Source organism: Odocoileus virginianus, chromosome 27 (assembly GCF_023699985.2).
Source record: "Odocoileus virginianus isolate 20LAN1187 ecotype Illinois chromosome 27, Ovbor_1.2, whole genome shotgun sequence".
Classification (NCBI taxonomy): domain Eukaryota; kingdom Metazoa; phylum Chordata; class Mammalia; order Artiodactyla; family Cervidae; genus Odocoileus; species Odocoileus virginianus.
In genome coordinates, this window is record NC_069700.1 from 7,358,499 (window position 1) to 7,378,243 (window position 19,745).

Below are 19,745 nucleotides of genomic sequence, written 5' to 3' on the forward strand. Positions count from 1 at the left end.
TTTCACTTTGAAACTGACACCACGAATGCCAAAGTACTTGATTTTCATACTTATCTGGAGCTCAGAATCTTTAAGCTACACAAATGTTCTCAAACAAGGTAATGACTTACAAAGTTTAGAAATGGCATCCGAAGGACAGAGGACAACTTAGTCACCACTGTGGATGGAAGAGTGATGATGGGTACCTTATTTACCAGTGTGATCCAAAGTCCCTATGTGGTTTTTTCACTGAACCAGGTATGCACAGATATGCACATGCACATGTGAGAAAGAGGAAGGAGACATCTGATGTCATCATTTCTTGAATGCTTATTCTCTTTATGTGCAGGTCATTCAAGTAAGACGAGAATGTGCATTTCCAAACACCGCCCCCCGCCAGTTGTATCTAGTAATCTGTTTTAAATGCAGAGGTAAGGTCGCTATGAGAATATCTTTAACAACCAAAGAAATCGACTCACATTAGGCTGATACCTGGGAGGACAGTTCTCTAATTTTCAAAGCCTATGACCTGAGCTTGTAATGGGTAAAGGCATCTTCATTAAAGATATTTCTGAGCAGTACATACACTATCTAACTATCTCAGTATTGCTACAGACATTATACCGTGTGCTTCCCTTGTATTGTGTAAAAAGTTGAAGGCCATTAGGGTGACGATCACACATACTGAAGTTGACTTTCATGCTGAGAGGGAGCATGTTTTCTAGGGAGACAATGTCATCCCTGGAGCATTATGAGAGCTCCATATCAGGAGGGAGAGGAGGAGGGGCTGAGTGAGGGGGAAGGAGGCAGAGGAAGTGGGCACAGCAGGAGGTTGAGACCGTCTCCATCCTAATCCTAATACTTCATTAGACAACAAGATTTTCCAGCTGGAAGGCACATAAACAATAAGCGGAATAATAACCAAGATAATGCAAACTAAAAGAAAAAAATCTCTCTCTGGTGTCAAGTACAGTGTAGCATGAGGCTATCGACTGACTGGACTTGAAACACAACCTCTAACACAGGGACTGGCTGACATCAGGATCTGGGTCAGCAGGTGAACAAGATGAGATGCTCTTGGTTTGGTTACCTTGATTCTTCAGCACTTAGTAAAGCTCCTGTGCTTTTACATGGAGACCCCAAATCCTTGATGAGACAGAAGATTTAAAATTGCAGAGGTATACACATACTTATTGTTGCTATGTCCTGCAAGTTAGACTGAGTTCACTGGTCCAGGGGAGTGGAGTCCTCCTTGCTTTTTCCACCACTCAAGAGTTATAAAGTTAACTAAATAGAAGAGATGAAAGAAGCAGTTATGAAATTTCTCACTTCTTTGCCTTGGTTATATGTCCGTCATTTGCATAAAATAAATAATGTGCATTAAATTTTAAAAATCAGCATTATAATTAGAAATGAGAAAAAAAAAGTACAGCAAGAATCTGGTATTCTTAAGGCAGAACAATAGAATGCTCTTTAAATAGACACTTTATTATATCCACAGGCGATAAAATCCCAGAGCTACTGTTAGGCACGTAAATACAGATCCTGGAAGAAAAAAAAAATTGTGCACAGTATTAGTTCTATTAAAAGTTACTTGCAGGAACATCATTTTACTAAAAAAAAAACAGGCATTTATCCTCCAAGAAAGTAAAACCAAACCCAAGAAACCTGGCTTGCTCACTGATGTGCCACACTCCACAAAACACCTTCCTATTAAAAAACCCCTCATCGGATATCATCATCTCCAAAGTACAAATGCGTTCAATATCCAAGGAAATTTCTCAATAAATGTAAAGAATCCCAAGAATTCTGTGGTCACAAAGTAAATGCACAGGTACCACAGAGGGACACATCCTTTAACTTCGTGAGCAAAATTCTACTTATAAATATTACTCTACTTCAATATACTGATCCAAAACGTTAAATTTGAGTTAAAATAATGGTTAAGTAATTTTTTTTTTTTTGATATGTGAATCTTTCCCTCTTTTGGCTCAAAAATTGCGAAAGCAAAAGAACTCCTTATAAGAAGTGTCACCCACTGAAGCAGAAAGATCACAACTCAACTGTGTGTGAAATATTCCATCTTGAATGTCACTGAAAATAATTCCCAATAACTACAGTCTGATGATAGCATCTCATCAAATTTAAGATGCCATGAGTAGTAGTAAATAAAGTCATGCGCTTTACAAGGAAAGAAAAAAAATGACATTAATAGTATGATACTTTATCTATTGGAAACTGTAAGATGCCTTCTAATTTCAGAAATGTTAAAGCATGAAAAACATGCGCTAGAATCAATGAAATGCAATATCTGTCTGTGACTTAATTTATCCATTTATCTTGGGAATTCCCTAGTGGTCCAGTGGTCAGGACTCTGCATTTCCACCTCAAGGCACATGGGTTTGATCCCTGGTCAGGGAACTAAGATCATGCATGGCTCGGCCAAAAAACTTTACAATTTTATTTATTTTACTTTCAGTTCATTTTAACTATCTAAATGTAAGATGGCTTACCTGCTAAATATTTAATATTATCAAGCTTGTGCGACTCAAGCATGGTTTTAAGGCCAGCAACCTCGGTGTCTATCTTCCTGTCTGTCTGCGTGACGGCCCGATCCTGCTGGGCATGCTTTTAAAACAAAGAGATTCACAGCATTAAACCATACTGGATTTGTTCCCTCTGCTGACAGTCCCCGAGTCCCTTCCTGGCAGAGTGCAGTCAAGGTACACCCATGGTCAGATTAAGGAGACCTGGGCTCTGGTCTTGAGTTCTACTAGCTTCACGCTATATTGTGTTAGCCAGGGCCTTACCTATCTCTAGGCCTGTTTCCTTCAGTTTGAAACAAAGATAAAAGTAACACTGGCTCTGTCTTCACAAAGGCTGTTTAGAGAATCAAGTGCGATTACTGATGGAAGGAACCTTTTATAAGTTATAGGCAGCTTTGCAAGTTTAGGAAGTTGGTGTGTTCTCAATAGCAATGAATATACCTCCTCCTTCTGAATTCCTCTCAATAAAAGGTATACAAAACATGCTTTAAAAAATGAATGGAGTCTTAGGTAGGTAATCTAAAGGCAACAGTGCTTGCTGGACACTATTTCTATTTACATTTTTAAAAAGTTTTCTTCTTTTATAATTCAAATACCACGTGTTTTATTATGAGGCTTGGCTATACCAAGGGCCTATATGAGTTCTTTCCCAAATATAATAGTTAAACCAGATACATAGCTAACACCCAAAGGGTAGTGAGTTTGGCTGACGTTATAAAGGGTTTGTAACATTTCATTAATGTGAATGCGTAAAAGCATAGGAAATACTTCACTAAAAATCCCAGGGCAAGTAAGTAGTCCCCTGTGGTGAATAGTTCAGGTAATGAATAAGTAAATAAATGCATGGAGGAGTAAAATATTCCAGAGGATGAGTTTAGTATTCTTTCATGGAAGTCTCTTCCAGGTTTCAGAGGTCCAAGGTAATAAGGATGGAAAAGAAGTTATGCATGCCATAAATTAAAAATATAGTAAAAAAAAACCCAACTCCATTCCTTATTTATTCTTCAATTAAAATAACTAAGTCCTTTGTTAAGTACCAAAAATATCCTGTGATACTCCACTTCTGGGCATGTATACCCAAAAGAATTAAAAACAGGGACTCCAACAGATATCCACCCGCCCACAGTTACAGCACTGTTCACAATGGCCATAATGATAATCAAAATGAGGTATGTCCATAAAGGGAGTATTATTCAGCCTTAAAAGGGAAGGGGATTCTGACATATGCTACAACATGGATGGACCCTGAGGACATTAAGCTAAGCAAGATAAGCCAGTTACAAAAGGACAAATACTGCATGATTCCACTTACATGAGGGACCGAGAGCGGTCAAATTCATAGAGGCAGAAAATAGAATGATGGTAGCCAGCGGGAGGAAGAAGGAGCTAGTGCGTTTAATGGTTCTGCTAGGTGAAAAGTGAATCTTTCCTTACCAGTGACACCATTTCTGTTTTTATTTCCAGCAGCTTCCTTTCGTTTAACGAATACTGAAACAAACATGTAACACAGGTCAGATTCTGATTTATTCCTTTATTTATTCCTCTCCTCCTTCTCTGGTGTCTTAAATATTCTGGTCTCAGGATTTCCAAGAATACGTACTATGAGTAGTCACCCTAGGATAAAGCAGCCTCCCTGCCTTCTCCTTTTGATCTTTTTTAAAATCTTGTTTATATTTATTCATTGCTTCAACATCTAGATTCCCTTTTGCCATCTTCTACCTCTCTCTCCACTGGTTTTCTTTTCATCTCTTTTCTGTGATGTCTCTAAGTCCCTCACACTACTGTAACAGCATTTCCTGGGACCAATTTAGACGGATGCTGAGTCACAGGCTTTTCAGCTTTGGGAGGCTTAAAAAAAGTAGGGTAACAATTCAATTTAGGAGCTATCCCATCTTAACTACAAACAAAATTGGCACTATTTGAAGCTTAGACAAAAGAGAAAAGATATAAAGTTGGGAAAAATAATTTCAAGGATTATTATTCTGTGACATAGATGTTGCCTTCTGATTATAAAACACTATGTAAATACACAGATTCAAGAAATACACTAAGCCATCACATGTTGGTTTTAACTGAAAAAAAACAAAATACAAATTCATGTGGGCATTGTCACAATCCAATGTTACTAATGGAATTGACTAGTTCTACTCAGAATTAAAATGATATCATGCTTTTTTTTGCTATTAATGACTGTGTAATTCTATCAACACTGAGACCAAAATCAGGCATGTTTCCTTAGGGGTAGGCATCTGGAGTTGCCTAAGCAAATAAAAATTAGTAACTTAGTTGAAGAATTAAAAAAATCCTCAATAAATTAACACTGTTGTTATAGGGGGAAAATTAATGCTTTTGAAGTCTCTAGAAACTTTCCAGGTATAAATGTCCCCCTATGACTGCCAGGGAGATAGAGTATAAAAACAGCATTGCTTAGGAGTTAAAAAAAACCAACCACCCAAACCCCAAATCAAGAACTACTTGCAGGACCAAAGAATGCTCACCTCCAGGGTTTCAGAGAGAGCTATGCACCAGATTACCACCAGAGGGCAGGGTGGAATGGGATTTTCTGCATCCCTTAAAATTCCAGCCTTCACTAATACTGACTCAGCCACAAGAGAAAAGACTAAATCTGGACACTGCCATGATTATAAAAGTAGCATCTATCTGGACCCACCTCCCTCTACCCCAAAGCAGTTTATAGGCTATTCTGCATTTGAAACTGGCTCTAAGTATCACCACAGTCAATGCTGCTGGAACAGTATTCTAAGTGCATTAAACAGAAGAATGAGAGGGTTGGTGCATCTTCCTCGGTGCATGTTAAACTCATGCTAGTTGCAGACTCGTATACTGCTGTCCTGCACTTCAGAGTAATCTGAATTTAGGATTACCTAAAAGGACTTCTCAGCTAGGTTAATAAGTCACATAAATTCACTGATTTTAATCCATGCTCACAGCCCACATCTCCCAATCTCTGAGATCTAGTTCTTCCTGACTTTGTTGCTACAGGCATCTTCCTACATCAAGTGGATTCAGAGTTCCTGCTAAGCCTATATACAACCATTAAGGGCAAAGGTAACCAAAGGAGTTTTTCGTCATCTAGAAACTAGTCATATGCCAGTGATCATTATATATTTTAGCGATACTAAGTGATTTCCTCTTCATGGTTAAAAGTGTTTCAAGACTAGAAAGGCAAGTAACACTGGCATAATAATTATTTTGTACATCATATGGGGGAGCTTCCCTGGTAGCTCAGTGGTAAAGAACCTGCCAGCCAATGCAGGAGATGCAGGTTCAATCCCTGGGTTGGGAAGATTCCATGCCTGGGAATTCCCATGGACAGAGAAGCCTGGCGGGCTATAGTCCCTGGGGTTGCAAAATAGTCATGCATGACTTAGTGAGTAAACAACAACAGATATATGTCATATATATATATATATATATCTCCCTTCTGCTTATTTACAACCCATACTTTGTGGTATCTTTTTGGTAATGAAAGTTTTACTTTTCAATTACTTTTCCTAACAGAAAATTTCAACTTAGCATAACTTAAAGAATCACTTAGAATTTGCATTTCAAAACAATGCAACAAAGTTCATTAAGATTTCTCTATTTAAAAAACATGCAAATACTTTTTAAACCTTCAATTTTTAATGTAGAATTTAACATTATTTAATATTTATAATTTAATATGATTCAAGTCAGATAATCAACTTAACTTCTGCAAAATCAGGACCAGTGGAGATTTAAGTTAACAGCAAAGAGATTAAGATAAAACTTAATTTATTCATGTCTAAGTGACAAATAGTTTAGTATCTCTGAAACAAACAAGATTCAAACTTGACTTGACCAAGATTTTAATTTTAATGTTACTTTTTAAAGTCCTAATCCGAAATACAGTTGAAATAAAGAAACACCATGTCTAACAATCACATACAGGTAAATATTTAACAGTACTTATGAATTGTAAATAACCTTAGACTTGACCAAATGTTCTGTCTTGCAAAGAAATTAATCCACATTCTATTTTTAAATAAAGAAACATACCAGTTCTTTCACTCTGCTCTTTTCTAGATTGAAGTCTAATTTGGTATCTGTTCGGACTTTGATCACTTCATCCTAGTAGGAGGGCAAACATCAAAGACAGAAAGAAATCCAAAGTGAGAGATCCAAAGCCTGTGCAGGTGTGAGCCTGGGTCCACTGCTCCACCGGAGGGGTCGAGGGTAGGGGCCGGGGTGTGCAGTGAAATGGAGCTGGAGATGAGGCAGGTCAAGAGACTGGTTAAGCCATGTCTGCAGGGACTTCCCGGTTATTTATAAAGATAATCCCCATTCATGTTTAAGTCAGATCACAGTGGGTTACTGTTGCTTTTTACATCAAGATTCCCAAATCAATCGCCTTGTGGAATTTATGAATCAAGCTGTTCTCTGGACAACTTTGGAAAGCAGAGATGGACTCAAGTGAAATATCAGATTCTGGTTCAAATAAAGCTTTCTGACACTCATCAAAACCTTTTTCTTATTTAACACCAATGTCTTTTCCACTTAAAAAATCAAGCAGCTGGCATTAATCAGCATTTTAAAGATAATCTCTCCTAAGAGAATGTAAGGATTCCATGTGGCTGTTTTAGAAAAATCTTATTTAAAAATGACTTCATTCCTTCTTGATCACAATTTTCTTAATGGATTTGGTTATAGACATCAGTAACTTATTCTTTGGTTATGTTCTTGGTTAAATCTTCCCGTGTGTACTTTTGAGACACATTGCACAAATATTTCAAACAGAAGTAATTTTTTAGGAACACATAAATATTTTGGACATTTATTACTGAATTTATGTAACTATAAACGAGCAAGCAAACAGGAATGAGGCTCTTACCATTACTTGCTGTTTTAACCGATGGAGCTCAAGTTTTATTTTCTAAAAAAAAAAAACATTAAAAAGAAGTCAGTCAAGGATATGGTTGGAAGGTTAGAAGAAAAACATAAAACTTGGTTATAAACAAATATTATAACATGTGTTTATGAGCAAGTTCTTCAAGTTCTTTCCTCAATTCTACATGAATTTAGCCACGTTTAGAACACAACCGCAACTGATTAGTCTCAGAGGCAGAAATGATCATTGGTCATGTCAGGATGGTACTATAGACATGGCGTGTCTTGAGGGGTTTCAATTCATGTTGAAGGCCACATACAATTAGTAACACAACTGTCTTCAACAGTCTCATTTCCCTCCAGAGATGCTTTAGTACCTCTTTCAAGTTTCCTTTTAACTAATTCTGCCCTCAAATAAATGACTTCAAGACAGTTTCAAACTTTATCTTTTTTTTCTAGCAAAAGAAGGAATCTTTTGCTAGATAGGTTCTTATAAAATCAAGAGCAACAGGTGATAAATGAACTTCCTTCATGGGACTGTAAATAGGACTGAAAACAAAAGGAAGACGTGAAGACAGCACCTATTTAAACACTGATCTCATATGCCCTCATTTTAAGTAAGACATAAAGAGACATTTTACAGCTGCACTTATTCATAATAACCCTAAACTGGACACAACTCGAATATGCATCACAGTAGAATAATGTGGCATGTTCCTACAATACCATGAACAATGAAAGACAATGATCTATTGCTGCAAGACACATTGTGATTCCATTGATAGAGTTCTGGAAGAGCAAAACCAGTTAACGGCCATGTAAGCTGGGAGAGTGCGAGGAGTGACTGTGGGAGGAGTGACCAGACGCTGGAGACAGCAGGTCTTGGGGTGCCAGGCAGGGACTGCCTCTTCATCTGATAGTCCATACTGAAAATTCACTGAGGTGTACACTTCTTTGTACACTTTTGTGCATGCACATTATATCTCCATATCCTAACAGAAAAGCACTTGATAAATATGAGTGGCTCTTTAGTTTTACCTCATTTTCTGATCTGAGGGCTGAAAATTCACTCTTCTCCAAAATAATCATATCTTTCTTCACGTTAGCTATCTGAGACATTATTTGCTGAAGAGTGATCTCCTGGGAAAAGAAAAATGAAACATATAACCTTGTCTGGCCTAGGAAGTCCTCCTACTTCCTACCATCTCAAGCTGGGATCATCTTAATGAGAAACCAGGACATGGGCACATAGAAAGAGGTTCAGCATGGTCCTCCTCTGTCTCGAAATGAGAAAAGAGTAAGAACTCAAGGCCAGTGTCAGCACCAGATGAATCAGTTAAGAGTGGCAGTCAGAGGACCACCAGCTATAATTCCGGCCACGTCTCCATTTATTAAAGCATTTTGTTGCTCAGTTGCTCAGTTGTCTGCTTCTCTGCGACCCCACGGACTGCAGCATGCCAGGCTTCCCATCTCCCGGAGTTTACTCAAACTCATGTCCACTGCATAGTTGACTAGAAGAATTAGTTTTCAAACTTAATGATTCTATAGAAGTTGAAAAAATAGCTCTGAATATATTTTATGCCACGCTAGCCATTTGCCTCTTGTCTATATTAAAATTGCTATATGCTGGGACTTCCCTGGTGGCCCACAAGCTCAGTCTACTCAAAAGCCCCAGCAGAGCTACCTGCTGCATCTTGGTGACCATATCTTTGTAGATGATATCCATGTTGGCCTCCACGATCTTGATCAAGGCAGATACAATGACCTCTGCTTGTTGAGTAGTGAACCCTAGGCAAACACAGACAATTACTCAGGAGGTGTAGTTGTCAGAATTAATGAAAAAAAAAAAATCCTTCATAGAAAGGGAGAAAATACAAAGTTACACATGCAGGTGAATGTCTGAATTCAGAAGCAGCTGGAAGTTTAGCACGGCAAGAGGGTGGAGCCTAGCCACAGGCTGTGATGTGTCTGTCCCTTGGGACAAGTAGGACATATGAGTGTGTACATGCGTGTTTCATCACGTAAAATGAGGGATGGGGCGGACTGAGCCCTGACATCCCTCCTAGGGGTCAAAAACCATGTTTTCCGGGAACGTCTAATGACAGGAGACACCTGCTGTGCAAGGTCAAGTGAAGAGATACAAGACTCAAAAATACAGACATTATACAAGCTATCGCTTTTGTAATTTATGAAAGAGTCTAGGTAGCTGTTATTTTCTTCTGTGCTGTCTTAATTTTCTACAATGGAGATAACTTCCTTAATTTTAAATTAGTATATATTAGTAAAAAATAATTACATTAAGTAGAGAAAGTGTGTTTATTTCTAGCACAAATTGGTCAAGTCAGTGGCTATATAACAATAATTTAGCTGTTAATTTATTTAATGTTAAAAGATAAAATCAGTTCTTATATTTTTTTCCTCCACAATCTTCCTCAGTCACTAGTGAGGAAAGCCCAAATTGGAAAGCATATATTCTTTTATATTCAATAAATGATGCTGAGCTGAATTACATGAAGACTCAACTTAGCACTGCTACTGTTTTTAATAACTTTAGGCACTAACATATTTCACATTGAAAATTCTAATTAAAATGCTTAATTTTAAATACTTATGATGCATAAGTACCTGGTATATAATTCTTTTTGTTAAATACTTTCATCTATAAGAACTTCAGAAGAACGTACTGATTCTTAATAGTCCATGGCATATTTGTCTGGATAAAGTTATACCTGATTCAATCTGGATGAATTAAGCATGGGACTATATGGAAAAAGAACAAAGAAACAAATTCAAAGAAGACAAAAAGACCTCCAAAAACCTATTCTTTTCACTTAATTCAAAATCTTTTTATTTTCAATGTGTGGGTCATGAACAGCTAGCAAAAAACATCACTCAAATGTTAACAGTTTAGCTCTGGCACTGGGATTCAGGGTAATTTTTCTTGGTTCTTTTCTGTTTTCCTAATTTTTAAGAAAATCAACAAGTCTTTTGCAATTTTTAAAATTTATTAATAAGAGTTCATAATTAAACATAATTAGGCTTGGGGATTATAAAGAAAAGAAAAAGAGAAACCAAAGTGGACTTAACGCTGGTAAGAAAAGAGATAAACTTTACAGCCTTATAATTTAGAACCACCTACAGGAGGAGAAAGGATAAGAATAAGAAGTTAAGCCTGACAACTTCTGGGATACCAGATGCAAATGAATTCTTTGTATTAATAGGAAAGAGAAGTGGGACAAAATCAGGGCCAGAGAGATTAAGGACAGAGGAAATTCTGTGCATCAGGAGACATAACTCCAGAGGGGGAAAAAAAGGATAAAGGACAGAACATTCCCCAAGGGATCCTTTCTGGTCTTACCCTAACCCAGCCATCATCCAGGTAAGCACTTTCACATCCTACACCCAGTGGGGTCCTTACATCACTTCTTTTGAAATAGGCAAATACAGGCCAGGGTTTTAAATCAAGAAAAGTAGGAAGTACATATGTTGAAACATTCAACATCTATTATTTTTAATTTGTCAAAAATAAATAAATGGATTCTGAAAGGTAGGAAGAGAAACAAACCCCACCTCTCATGGGAGAAAGGATTTGGGTCCACTGCAGCCACCCGGCCATCGTCACGGTTAACAAAATGAATGACGTTCTCTTAATATCATCAGACATCTAGTCCATGTAGAGATGCCCCTATTATCTCTGGAATGTCTTTTCTACAATTGGTTACTTCGAATACAAGAACAAAAGATCCATGAAAAAGAAAAAAGGAACGTAAAAGAAAAGTGAAAATTTTAGATGCCCCTCTTCTACTTTTCTTTTTAAATTCTGAGTAGAAAGAAGTCTGGTGGAAAAGGCTGACTGTTTCAAGTTTGAGAAGAAAAAAGCTGTAAAAATGATCACAGAGCATGTTGACAGTTTTCCCAACATGCATTCAAGGACATGACTTCACACTCACAAGGGCTCTCTGGAATCCTTAGTACACCCATGCTCCAAGCAGCTGGAAACTGAGAAGGGAGAAAGACTGTGAGGCCACACAGGTGGAAGCTGGCAGAGCCTGAACCCAGAGCTGCTAACTAACCCATGGATGCACAGAAGGACCCACCCCATCACCGTGTTCTGGGCAGGTAAAGAACATCAACACAGGGCAGCTTTTCATATATGAAGACGCACAACTGGATGGATGACTATACAATAGCACAGACTGATTATTTCAAAGGCATAAGCTATGGTATCTGAGATTCTGAATTTGGGAGTCTATGTGTTCATGGTATAAAGAATTATCAGTATAATACGTATTCAATTTGCATTTGTCTAGACAAGATTAAATATGAGACTGCTCCCTATATACTAAGTGTGCTTTCAATAGCTTCCATACATGTCGAAGTAATCTTTTATATTAGTTGGTTCAACAGCATGAAGAGAAAATGTCAGTCTGAATATTTTTTTAAAACCACAGTAAGCTGAAATGATCAATAACTGCTGCTCCGCAACATTTTAATTTCACGAAAAATTTTAGAGCACACGAGATGCACAGGAATAAAACTGTCCCTTCTGGCCTTAGACAGCTGTCTTAGAAATTATTCCTCAGTTTTGCTGGCTTGTGTCTAATTTTTAACCTGTAATACTATACTTCTGGAGTGATGTTATGAACATACACTTCACTTGGACAAAGAGAAAACGGAGGAGAAAAGTCTCAGTTGTACTGATGAAGCAAAAATGCCCTAAAACAGCAAAAGACAAGGACTTAAAAAAATGGAGATGGATCCAAAGGCGACCTTGTAGGCTTCAAAGTCAAAGAGAAATATAAGAAATTAGGTAAGACCATGAGGAAGCCGTGAGGTAGTGTTTCCCGATGGCACGGAGTGACGACTGGCAGAGGATTACCATTCTCCTCCAGCACACACACTAAGGCATGCGTGTCAAAGTAGCGCTTCCCGTTCCCGCAAGAGGTGAACTCTCTCCTTCTGCTGTCCAGCTGCAGGTTCCCAGCGCAGAGGCTCAGCTCTAGAAAGCAAAGGACACTGGGGTTCAAAACGGGACCTGACGGTAAACAAAAGCAGCTCAGCATCAGGAAAAAGCAAAAAACAAGGAACACCTCAAAAGCCTGTTTTTTAAACTAACAATGGCTTTATTGAGACACACCTCACATGCATACGACTCACCCATTTCCAATGCATACTTCAGTTGCTTTCAGTATATTTACAAAGCTGTGCAACTGACCCACAACTAACTTTAGAATACTTTCATCAATCCCAAAGAAATCCTAGACACTCTAGCCACCTTCTCTAATTCCCCTACTCCGTGCGCTCCCCCCAACCTCGGCAATCCCTCAATCTATTTTCTGTCTCTAAGAATTTGCCCACTCTGGACATCTCATTTGAACAGAATCATTAGGTATATGATATCTTATGGCTGGTTTCTTTCACATAGAGTGGTATTTTCGAGGTTCACCCCACCATGTTCTATGTCAGTATCTTATTTCCTTTTATTGTCAAATAATATTTCAATGTACAGATATACCAGTTTTTTTTTTAAACGGAGTCACCAGTTGAAAGACTAACTGTATGAAGGTTCTAATTTCTCCACATCCTCAACATTGTTATTATCTGTCTTTTTTTAAGATAATTATCCTAGTGGGTGTCAAGTAGTATCTCTCTGTAGTTTTGATTTGCATTTCCCTGACAGTTAATGATGCTGAACATCTTTTCAAGTGCTTACTGGCCATCTGTCTATCTTTGGAGAAATATAATTTCAGACCCTTTGCCCATTTTTTAAAAATTGGGCTATCTTTTCATTACTGAGAGGTTTTTTTTTTTTAATATATCTTAAGATACATATTCCTTATCAAATGTATAATTTGCAAATATTCTCATTCTGTGGATTGCCTTTTACTTCCTTGATGGTGCCTTTTGAAGCATAAAAAATTTTTCAAGTAAGTCCAATTAATCTTTTTCTGTTGGTCCTTTTGCTTTTGGTGTCACATCTAAGAAGCCACTGGCTGATGTGAGCACATAGATTTACATCTGTTTTCTAAGGGTTTTGCAGTTTTGGCGCTCACACTGAGGTCTTTGATCCATTTGAGACTTTTTGTATATGGTGTGAGATGGGGGTTCAACTCCATCCTTTCAACATGGGATGTCCAGTTGTCTCAGCGCTATTTTCTCCCTTAAATTGTCTTGTGACTCTCATCAAAGATTCAACCGATTTTAAGTGGGTGGGTTTATCTGTGGATCCTCCAGTCTATTCCATTGATCTATATGTCTGTCCATCCATTTTCTTGATTACTTGTAGCTCTGTAATAAGCTTTGACACCAGGAAGTGAGTTCTCTTTGTTCTTTTTCAAGATTGCCTCGGCTATTTTGAGCCCATTGCATTTCCACATGAATTTTAGGATTATATTGTATCAATTTCTGCAAAGAAGCTACTTGGAACTGTGATAGAGACTGTGTTAAATCTGTAGGTCAATTTGGGGAAGTAGTGCCATCTTAAAAATATTAGTCTTCCAACCATGAACATGGGATGCCTATTTATTTAGATCTTTAATTCCTTTAATAACATTATATAGAAATTTCAGAATATAACTTTTGTTGTTGTTAAATTTAAGGATTTTATTCTTTTTGATGCTACTGTTACGGAAATTGTTCTTTAGATTTTTCAGACTGTTTACTGCTAGTAAATAAAAATATGACTGAGTTTTGTTTTTGTACAATTTGTATGTTGGTCTTGTGTCCTGCAATCTTGCTAAATTTGTGTATAAGCTGTGAAAGTATTTTAATGAATTCCTTAGAGTTTTCCACGTACAAGGTCATGTCACCTGTGAATAGTGATAATTTACTTCTTTTACAATCTGGGTCCCTTTTAACTTTCTTGCTTAACTGCCCTGGCTAGAACGTCTGATACAGTGTTCAGTCGAATAGTGAGAGCAGACAGCCTTGTTCCTGACTTTGGGGGGGAGAACAATCTGTCTTTCACCATTAAGTATGAAGTTCACTACGGGTGTTTCGGATGCGCTTAATCAGGTGAGGCAGGTCCTTTTGACCCAAATTTGTCATGTGTTCTTTAACATGAACGGATTATGGATTTCATCAGATTCTTCGTCTTTTCCCATGATCGCGTGGTTTTTCTCCTTTCCACGGTGAATGTGGTGTACTGCATGAGTTGATTTTCTGATGATTACATGAACCTGCTGTTCTTGAGACGGAAGCCCACTTGGTCATGGTGTTGACTCCCTCTTACATATCGCTGGATTTGGTTTGCTAGTATTTTCGTAACAGATATTTGTAGTTTTCTTTCCTTGACTTTGTAAAAGTCTACCTTTGGGGAGACATGTTCTAACAATTCATATATTACCTGTTGTATGAATTTCTGTGTGTTTAACCACAGATCCAACCTGTTTTGCAAATTTGTTTCAAGAAGCTCATTTGTTTTTTTTAATTTTTTTGGCCACTCCTCATGATATGTGGGATGCTAGTTCCCTGATCAGGGATTGAACCTGCAGCCCCTCTACTTGAAGGGTGGAGTCCTAACCACTGGACCGCCCAGGAAGTCCCTCAAGGTGCTCATTGGAAGGAGGTAGCATAGTAATGGTTTCCTGGCCTTTGTATTCCACAAGCTACAAAAACAGTTTTAAAAAGACATGGAACAACTGCAAAATGAACTTGTAATTTTTGTCAAGAAATGCCATTTAAATGTAATAGTTTCTTCTTCTTACAAGCATGCTGAAATTGACAGCAAAAGAAAAAGATGGACAATATAAAATAAAAATTTTTCATTTAAATGTACTAAACATAGCTATATAAAAACCAGTCCATCCTAAAGGAAATCAGTCTTGAATATTCATTGGAAGGACTGATGCTGAAGCTGAAACCTCAATACTTTGGCCACCTGATTCGAAGAACTGACTCACTGAAAAGACCCTGATGTTGGGAATGATTGAAGGCAGGAGAAGGGGATGACAGAGGATGACAGAGGTTGGATGGCATCAACCAACTTGATGGACATGAGTTTGAGTAAGCTCTAGGAGTTGGTGATGGACAGAGAAGCCTGGCGTGCTGCAGTCCACGGGGTCACAAAGAGTCAGACACGACTTGAGTGACTGAACTGAACTGAATATGAAAACCTTACTACATCTTTGTTCTGACTTTTCTAAGATGCCAGGTGTTGTAGAAGAGTGAGAGAAGACCGAATAGTCATCTACTAATTCAGAGTTCAACGGTTTTCTCAGTAGCTCTCCTAAACATACTTCAGCTGATCAACTCTTATTCTCAACCCCTAAACAGTTAAAGGAAATTCCAAGTAATCAAAAATGTGACATGGACAGGACCCTACAGATCTGATGCTTTTCGTAAGAGGGCAGCAGTGGTTCCCAAGTTACTGGAAAGAGTTGGGTGGCTGCAGCCACAGTCTGTACCAAGATAAGGACCAGGGAACCAATAATCATTTTGTACCAAGCACTGTTTGCAGACCAACAAAACATAAAATGCAGCAACTGCTGTATGTATGTGTGTGTCAAAGAGTAAAAACAAAACAAAGAAACTTGAGAGTTGCTGAGATTCAAAGAAGCACTCGCCTACAGTATAAGGCCTTTGGTAAGGCACACAAAGCTCATCCTAATTTAGCCCACTCCCCCTTTCAGCTTTTGTTCTGGCCACCTAAGCTATTCTGATTCCTGCACTTTCAGACTCTGTACTCCATCCTTAAGCTTGGCTTGTCCCACTTTCTCAACTGGTAAATTTTAAGCACCCCTTTTACCTCTCTTCATCTAATCTGACAATGTGCTAAGCACCCATTATGTTCTGGGCAGGGCATTATGCTACCCTATAAGGTTCTCTCTGTTAACTGCCCCCAGGTAAGGGAGGAGCCTGTATTCCTTCCTTATCTGTGTTCTCAGCCCAGGACAGACAACCCCATCATAGCACTTAACTACATTTATTTTCATGTCTGTATATCATTCCAAGCTCCCCAAGAGTGTCCAGTCAGTTATTTTTGTATCACTAGCATTTAGCAGAGGTCCTGGTACATTGCAGGCTAGAAATAACTTAACAAAAAATCCAACTGTATGAATTTTAAGATCCAGATCTGTCCACATAGAAAGTTTGAGATGAACTAATCTCTTCTTCACCTACTGTTTTCCCTTTTCACATAAGTGAGGTCACTTAAATCTGGCACCTCTTTTTTCATCCTTTAGTTCCAGCTCTGGGCAAAAACCGGCCTCTATGAGAAAAGACCCCGACACAGAACAGCCCGAGCTGGATGGCAGGTGAATGAATGAATGCACCTCTTACAGGGCTCTTTACAGCACCCCCTCACCCATTTCAGAACCATGTTGGACTGTTCCATGGGTTAGAGAGCTTGAAAATATTTGTGACTAGAACTGGCTTGTGAAAAGTGATACAATTATTCTAGTCCCAAATTCCTTTTTCCTAATAACAGTAATCATTCATGTAATTTAAAACAATACTGCAAGCTTATTTTAAATAAATATTATCGGCTGAAAAATGGAGACAGCCTAGTCACGTGCCACTTCACCCTCCAACCCCGGCTGATGGAAGGTGAAGTCCATCTTGCCTTCATCACAGGGCAGGGCCTAGGGACATAGCAGTACTCTGGCACGAGAAGCAGCTCTGGGCCACCATTCCTTCTTTATTGTGACGACAAATTGAGGTCCGAGAACTATGAGTTCCCAGAATTAATAACCAGGAAACAAGGAAATTGAGCTATGATATGTAATTCTCCTTTGGGGACCTTCAGCACATCAAAGGATATTGAAACACATACACAAAAGAAGCCCAAAGTTAGCCCTGGACAGAGGAAGAAAGCAAGCACAAAGTTCCTATTCACAAACCATCCTTAGGTCTAAGTAGCTCTACGGAGAATCCTGGACACCAAACAGACCACTAGGCTGAAGACCAAGAAACAAAATTCTCATTAGCTGATGGGATCATGAGAGGAAAAGAAATCACAAGTTACTAGCTTGTCAAAAAAGGGCAACAAAAGGCAAAGTACAGAAATAAAGACACAATTACTGCAGCACACTGACAGCTGACCACTCATGTCCCAGTCTCCTACATAACTCGTCCTTCACGCTTTGCCCTACTAACCAGTTTCTTGCCCAGCCAAAGATATTCTTAAATTTCAGAAGCAACCAACACTTACTGAGCATTTCTGTTGAGGAAAACATTTTTTAAATAGCCATCAGTGTGGTTACGGAGAGCCACTGATGTGTGTGTATAGATTCCCCAAAGTTAGACTTTTGCTAATTAATAACGATTACCCCAAATGATTTTTTTTTTAATCAGCAGTTTTCAATCTAGTACACTGAGTCTGCTTAGACTTTCCTCAGCTCAAGCAGGGCAGTGATTGATCTCAGGTTTTCAAAGTATTTAATCAAATGCTAACTTCTCAATGAAGTTTATACCGAGGACTCCATTTAAATTAGTAACTGGAGGACCACTCCACTTCCCAACATTTACCCCCCTATGTATTTTCCGATAGCATTAATCAGATGTTATTATATATATAATTATACATAAAATATATATGAAAGTGAAAGTGAAGTCGCTCAGTCGTGTCCGACTCTCTGCAACCCCATGGACTGTAGCCTACCAGGCTCCTCGGTCCATGGGACTTTCAGGCATGAATACTGGAGTGGGTTGCCCTTTCCTTCTCCAGGGGATCTTCCCGACCCAGGGATCGGACCCGGGTCTCCCAAATTGTAGGCAGACTCTTTACTGTCTGAGCTAACGTTATTATATACATATAATCTCCTTTACTAGAATTAAGCTCCGAGAAGAAAAGAGTTTTCTAACCGATACACCCTAAGTACCTAGGAAAATGCCAGGCAGAGTAATGAACCCAAACGAGGGTCTAAAATTAAATTGCGAAGCAATCCCTTAGTCTCCCATCTTTCGCGCCTCCCATCACAAGCCTGCTGCACCCGACCCGGGTGATCTGCAGAGTTATGCACCCGCTCCCCGCAGCCATCAGTCTCTGCCTGCGCCCGACACTGGGCGCCCCCTCCCGGAGGGTACGGACCTTCCCGTCTGGGGAAGCCCAGGCTAGCCCCGCGGCCCAGACAGTCCCCACGCCCGGGAGGAGCCCGGCGACCTCGGCCGGCCCGCCCAGCTCCCGCCGCCCCGCCCCGGCCCTCACCTCTCCTGGAGGACGCCAGGGCGGCCACCCGGCCGAGGCACCGGGGGAGCGCGCCCGCCGCACCCGTGAGGCCCGGGGCCAGGCCCGGCTGGCTTCTCCACACGCCGCCGCGCCCGGCCGAGGGTCCCGGGGGTGCCGGAGGCCCGGCGCGCGGGCGCTCCCAGTCCGCTGGCGGCCGCCGCGGGGCCGCGGCCGCCCGGCGCGGGCAGGGCACCAGAAGGAGGAGGAGCAGCGGGGAGGCACGTGCCGCGCCGCCGCGGGCCGCCTGAGCGCCGGGGCGCAGCGCCCCCGGACCGCCGGGGAGCGCGGGCAGGAGGCGGCGCGCGGGGATTCCGCGGCCGCCCGGGCCTCCAGCGCGGCCGGCGGCCAGGAGGAGCAGGAGCCGCCGGCAGCCGGACGGGCGCTTCGGCCTCTCGGCCGCGACGGAGCCGCAGTCCATCCCCGACTCGGTCACTGGCCCGGGAGCGCGTTCATGCCGGTCACGCGCGGCCCCCGCCCGACACCTACGGCAGAAGCGAGCACCGCCTGCAGCGCCGAGCCCGCCCTCTCCTGCCCGCCGGGCGAGGCACGGGGCCCACGCCGGGGGCGGGGCTGGGCGGAGAGGCGGGGCTGGGGGGGGGGGGCCCGCTCCGGGGGGCGGGGCTGGGCGGGGAGGCGGAGCTCTGGGCGCCCCGGGGGCGGTTCTGGCCGGAGAGTCGGGGCTCCGGGAGCGCTGGGGGCGGGGCTGGGTGGGTAGGCGGGGCAGAGCAGGGGAGGGGGGGGCGCGGGCTCGTCTACCGGAGCCAGCACCCGAAGAGAGGCGAGTCTTCAGTTCAGTTCAGTCGCTCAGGCGTGTCCGACTCTGCGACCCCATGGACTGCAGCATGCCAGGCTTCCCTGTCCATCACCAACTCCCGGAGTTTACTCAAACTCATGCCCATTGAGTCGGTGATGCCATCCAACCATCTCATCCTCTGTCGTCCCCTTCTCCTGCCTTCAGTCATTCCCAGCATCAGGGTCTTTTCCAATGAGTCGGTTCTTCGCATCAGGTGGCCAAAGTATAGGAGTTTCAGCTTCAACATCAGTCCTTCCAATGAATATTCAGGACTGATTTCCTTTAGGATGGACTGGTTGGATCTGGTTGCTGTCCTAGGGACTCTCTAGAGCTTTCTCCAACACCACAGTTCAGAGCCTGGTACAGATCAAACCCGCATCCTGCTTCGTGA

At 41.0% G+C, this 19,745-nt stretch overlaps 1 protein-coding gene across 1 annotated transcript; it reads right to left on the bottom strand.

Annotated features, from left to right (window-relative positions):
- Window positions 1-1,424: 1,424 nt before the first annotated feature.
- On the bottom strand, window positions 1,425-19,111 carry MCUR1 (mitochondrial calcium uniporter regulator 1). The gene is made up of 9 exons (XM_070457070.1): window positions 18,541-19,111; window positions 12,274-12,393; window positions 9,079-9,182; window positions 8,433-8,534; window positions 7,399-7,440; window positions 6,567-6,638; window positions 3,960-4,013; window positions 2,493-2,607; window positions 1,425-1,524 (listed from the first exon to the last, which is right to left on the bottom strand). Exons 1-9 carry the CDS (start codon window positions 18,977-18,979, stop codon window positions 1,469-1,471), a joined length of 1,104 nt encoding a protein of 367 aa, XP_070313171.1. The 5' UTR covers window positions 18,980-19,111; the 3' UTR covers window positions 1,425-1,468.
- Window positions 19,112-19,745: the final 634 nt, after the last annotated feature.